The sequence below is a fragment of the Antedon mediterranea genome, chromosome 4 (genome assembly GCF_964355755.1).
Source record: "Antedon mediterranea chromosome 4, ecAntMedi1.1, whole genome shotgun sequence".
Taxonomy (NCBI): Eukaryota; Metazoa; Echinodermata; class Crinoidea; order Comatulida; family Antedonidae; genus Antedon; species Antedon mediterranea.
The window spans coordinates 32,624,451-32,630,450 of record NC_092673.1 but is presented as its reverse complement, the minus strand read 5'-3'; the positions used below and the strand labels follow the sequence as shown (position 1 = coordinate 32,630,450).

Sequence of the window (6,000 nt, the reverse complement as noted above, 5' to 3'; positions counted from 1 at the left end):
ATGGCGCTTCTTCCTGACTATGAAAAGTGTAGTTTATTAAAATTACTGGAACTACATGACTTGTTTCCAAAAAAAATTACAAGACAGAGAGCACTGAAACTTACAGAAAATGTTATTAAACATTCAGATATCGAACATCCGCGACAACTTCCTTGGTTTATGCTACAAAATATTATCGCATGCAACTACGAAGGATTGTCGTTCAAACTTAATCGACCAACGCACACAGTAAAGAGTACTACCTCACTGTCTCTTTTTCTGGATGATGATTCCCTGGAGCCAAATGGTGATGATACAGATGATGAAATACAGGTACATCCCTTAGACGTACTGACGTCACTATTTTTATGTAGTGATGACTTCCTCAGACAAATATTGGTAGAAAAGTTGGCACAGTGTCAGTTAGGCATTCCGTTGATATTACCAGGTATAGACGCCCCGTCAAGAACACCCAACATTGAAATGCTTTCTTGGGCAATGAGTACACTACGAAAGCTATGCAAGACCTGTTCAGAGCCATCTCGTGAACGATCACTGGCAATGTATCCATTACCAATAGTATCTGCTCTGCGTGTAGGAAGACCTACGCTATCAAAATCAGAGCTGCTCAATCAAGCCATTAACTCGAAACATAATCATTTTGTAAATTATAAAAGTAAGGGTGGAAATGTTAAAAAAGTAATGGCCAATGGAGTACTAGAGATAATGTGGTATCTTCCAATGGGAAATGATGGAGATAGCTTTTCAACTGCTTTTGGGATGATGAACCTACGTGGTAATGTTTACAATCACCCAGTACAAAAGGAGTTCATAATGAAGACATCATCAATAAGTATTCTTTTCTGCCAAAGTGACATGTCGGACGTGGAAGAGATGAAGTTGATTACATCTTGGAATGACCAACCAAGCCATCTTGTTCTTGTGTTTGATAAAAAACCAAATCATGAATGGAAACCATTCCTTACATCTATAAATTCAGCTTTTATCGGTGCAAATAAAATGGTTCATCTAATTGTCAGGGATGAAACCAAAGATGTATCCATATCGCTTGAAGACGCACTGAAACAGTGTTTGTCTAATCCAACAACCCGTTCTAAAAATCTGGAGGATTTGGAAGATATCGCAATTTCGACCAATATTCGAATCGATTACAAAACTAATGGTAACATCGCTGATTGTAAGTTGAAGTCAAAAAAATTACTGAAAAACTTGCATGAAAATAAAGAAAAACTTATGCATTTTCCATTGCAGTTTCTATCATTAAACATTGCTACCAAAAGTAGAGAACTATTACAGGTAAAACAAAATGAAGATATACAAGGGGAGGAAGATCTCGAAACGCTTTCATCAGATTTAAACAGTTTACGAGTGACACAGTTGGAGCAATGGAAAAATAAATCTAAAATGGTTATGGTTAAACAATTTATAGCGTCTGCTTTTTCAGATTCTATCGAAAGGTTATACTTTTATAACTGGACAAGTGCTCTGTTAGAAAGGTACTCTGGTGACTGGTTACAAAACATACGAGAAGAATACAACAATGCTTATCAAAACGAACGTGGACATGACAGATCCTTTGTTAAAAACTTTCAAAGTAAACTTTTTAACGAAAGTATTGGCTTAGAACATGTCATCAGAGAATGTGCTCAAATATATGAGATGGCATCAGAAGTGTCAACAATTGAGAAAATCGAGAACAAAGGAGATATCGAGAAATTACCGGAAATAGCTGCAGAAATGTTAATCGATGGACAGCCACTTGAAATTATGGATGGTGACGCAACGTATGTTCCTATAGCTTGGCTGAATGCTGTTTTTACCTGTCTTAAAGCAAAGATTGGAGATAAGAAGATGTTTGTTTTGTCAGTACTTGGTGTGCAAGCAAGTGGGAAATCAACCATGCTTAACTTCTTATTTGGTTTAAAGTTTGCAGTCGGTGCTGGCAGGTGTACCAAGGGTGCGTTTGCACAGTTAGTCCCTCTTGATGAAGAACTGAAAAAGAAATCTAAAAGTGACTACATCTTGGTGGTTGACACAGAGGGCTTACGCGCTCCCGAGTTATCGAATGTTACGTTAAATAATCGTGATAATGAAATGGCGACGTTTATAATTGGTTTGGCAGATGCCACAGTTATAAACATCATGGGTGAAAACCATTCTGATATTCAAGATATTCTACAGATCGTCGTGTATGCTCTGATGACGATAGAAATAGCAAATCTAAAACCTAGCTGTATTTTTGTTCATCAGAATATAACTGATAGAGAGGCTTCACTGAAAACCACGACGCAAAAAATAAAGTTGAGAAATCTACTCGAAGAGACTACAAAAATAGCTGCAGATTTACAAGGAAAACCCGATATTTCATTTACAGATGTTATCAGTTTTGAGCATAGGGAACATGTAGTTTTAATGTCAAACCTATGGGAAGGAGCCCCACCAATGGCACCTCCAAATCCTGAGTACGCCCGCGGTGTTTTTGATCTTAGAAGAATTATTTGTAAACATATTATGGACAAACGTGGAAACACTCTTGATGAATTTAGACACAAAATCAGTGCTCTGTGGAAGGCTGTTCTCTGTGAAGGCTTTATCTTTTCCTTCAAAAATACTTTGGAAATACAAGCTTATACTGCCTTAGAAAACGAGTATATTGAGGTTTCACGGGATTTTAGACAAGCATGCAGGACTAATTGCAATGATCTTATCAGGATATGCAGAAACATTCCAACAGAAACATTTCAAACAGAGGGAAAGAAACAATTCGAAGAACAGAAAGGTAAATTAATGGAAAACTATGAAATCTTCTCCACTAAAATGGAAGAGTATATTAAGAGCAGTCCAAGGGTGATACATTGGAAACAGCACATACAACAAAGAATGAGTTGGTTACATACCGAAATGCAAAGTATACTTGAAGACGAGTATAAACTTGTCAAACAAGCCGTCTCATGGAGGTCTAAAGTCCACAAAGACATGGAGAAGTACCAGCTGGAAATTAATAAAAAATCACGTACCCTCGCAGACCAACTCAGAACGACCGGTATAAAAGATCCAGAATTAGAAAAACGGTTTAACACAGAATGGGATAAATGGATCAAAGACACACCAGAACTTTCTAACGAGATAGATATTGAGCAAACACTTCACCGTGTACTTTGTGCGAGATGTGAACAAGTTAAACATGTTGTTCAAGATATACTGAAGGATAATGGAGTAAGTATACACACAGTTAAGTATGAACCCGGTGATATTAAAAAAGAAATAAAACTTAAAATCCTTAAATCAGAGTCATACCTAAAGAGGTTCGCCCAAATTAAAATTGAGGATGCTCAAAGAAAGGCAACTATTGCCATTTATGAATGCAAACGTCGGGGAAATAATTGCAATGAACCTTTCTTACATAAAACCGTCAGTGAAGTATATGAAACACTGGAAAAGCCGCCAATCACTACTACATTTACTACCGGTAAATTTACACTAAAAGCAATAGCTAAACATACCGTGTGTATTGTCTGGAAATTAATACCAGAATTGCAATCACTCAAGGCCGCTTATAAGGAACAACATGATCCAAGAGTATACATGATGTCTCAAAAGAAAAAAATATGGGAAATGTTCAAGAACGAATGCGTTCTGGTGGAACAATCATTGACAGCAGCTAACAAACTTTCCAGAAAATTAAAAAATGCTATTGGCGAAGCAGTTAAACAACATTTTGTTAGAGATGTTATAAATCATTTCAGAACCTCAGTTGATCATAAATGTACGTTTATCAATAAGAAAACCTTTCATGCGAAAATGCTCATTGATCTTGCTGAAAAGGACTCATGTGATTCATTATTAGGTTATTTGGTATCTCCCTCACATATTATGCGGTGTTGGTTGCTAGAATACATTTTAAGAGGATTGAAATTAACAATAAACGGCCTAACGATCTTACAAAGCATCTACTATCAACGCGTAAATAGTGTAATCAAAGAAGAAATTGAAGCAATCACCAAATCTTGTGATAAAACTGGACCTACTTGCAAAATAAACGGTTTGATGCAAGAAATAAATTCCACGTCTAAAACAACGGCAATGACGGAACTCGCAACTGATCTTCTTGATGGAAATAATGAAATTAAAAGTGAAGATTTTCTTCGTCAAATTTCGTCCGAACTAAAAGCAGAAGAAAAAGAATTAGTAGCCAAATGCCATTCTGATTTAGATAACGAATTAAAGAGTGAGATTGGAGAAGTTGTTATTTTTTTTGAGGACGATCTTATTGGCTGTGAAGAGGCATGTCCGTTTTGTGAAGCCCCATGTGATAACATTGCAGGATGTAAAATACATCGAACCGAGTGTCATCGGCCTCAGGGAGTGGGTGGTCAGAAATGGAGCTCAGATTTTGGTAAACGAGAACGTAAAGATAAACTAGTCACAGACCTATGTACAACGGTAGTTAAATCTGACTCTAAACTAATGTTTAAAAAACAAAATATTGATAAAAAATGGCACAAATTTAAAAACTATCGTGAGGTCAATGAACGTTACAATTCATGGGAAATCAACCCAAGTCTGGATCCAAAAACACAATTGTACTGGAAATGGTTTATGACAAAGTATAACAAAGAGTTAGCCGAATTTTATGGATGCAGGGAAGCTGACATACCAGCTGGATGGAGAGAAATCACACGGGAAGCAGCAAAGAAGGATATGATTGATTTGTACAACCTATAATACTAAGGTAATGATTTATTTTAATTATTTTAATATCAATACCAATCAGGAGCTTATCCGGACACTCTTCTCTTCTCATCTTCCCTTTAAAGGACATACTACTCGTTTTCTTCACTCTACTCTACCTCATTCCCTCTCACTCGCTCAATATTTTTATCTTAACGTGTCTTCCTCTTCTGTGCTTGAAATTAAAACTGCCCTTAAGATGTAACCTATAATTTATTACTCTTTTATTAATTATTATAATAACAATAACAATAATCACAATAACAATAATTACAATAGGCCTAATTAAAAAAAAAACAACCACTACAGTAGTAATGACTATGTGTTTAAATTTTAAATGTAAATATGTATAATTATGTTTGTATGATGTAGTATGTTTAAGCGGATATTAGCCATTGATGGCATTTGCAGAAATAAAGAAATTGAATTGAATTGAATTGAATATGTCAAAAACAGATAATATTGATGTTCTGACACCCTCTATATATAACGGTAATTGATATGCGGCGTGACATGGAACGATAGTAATAGCAACGTAAACAGTGACTACTCTATTGCTTAAAAACTTTAATAACCTTAATAAAATGTCACAAAACAAACAAAAATGGCATAGAAATGAACGGGAATATGATCAGCACATAACATTATAAATTAATGTTGTATGCATGACAATGAAAATGAGTATAATTATTATTTAACATTTTAAACTTTATTTTCAACAGGCTCTGTTAATTACAGCGTTGAATTGAAGCATTAACTCTACGAAGTTCGAGACAACTGAGAATGGAAGACAACCATTGTGTTCATGACAGTGACAGGCTGCAAAACAATGACTTTTCTATTGCTGATGTGCTTTACACACAGTCTGATCTAAATCATTGATATGAATGCATTGCTAAATTGCTTAATTTTATTTAAAAAGATCATTTAAAATTACGCTGTATATTGGCTTATGGTGGTTTTTAACTTTCACTTTCAAGTAATATTGACATTTAGAGAACAAACAATTATTACTGTAGTAGTAATACATGCAGGTACAGCCCCCGTAGAGGGCGCTTGAGGGGATGACATTAGTTAATCCTATTATAATTAATACAATGGTAAACAATGGTAAGGAAGTAAAACAACAATGGAGATGTTATTTAATTTGAAAAAGACAATGGTTAACGATGGTAAGGAAGTAAGACAATAGAGTTGTTTGGTTTTGGAAGTTAATCAATGACAACAATAAAAAGACAAGAATGTAATGAAGTGATATTATAAGTATGT

At 35.2% G+C, this 6,000-nt stretch overlaps 1 protein-coding gene across 1 annotated transcript; it reads left to right on the top strand.

Moving 5' to 3' along the window:
* On the top strand, positions 1-4,725 carry LOC140047802 (interferon-induced very large GTPase 1-like). The gene is made up of 2 exons (XM_072092835.1): positions 1-4,443; positions 4,525-4,725. Exons 1-2 carry the CDS (start codon positions 1-3, stop codon positions 4,723-4,725), a joined length of 4,644 nt encoding a protein of 1,547 aa, XP_071948936.1.
* The last annotated feature ends 1,275 nt before the right edge of the window (positions 4,726-6,000 follow it).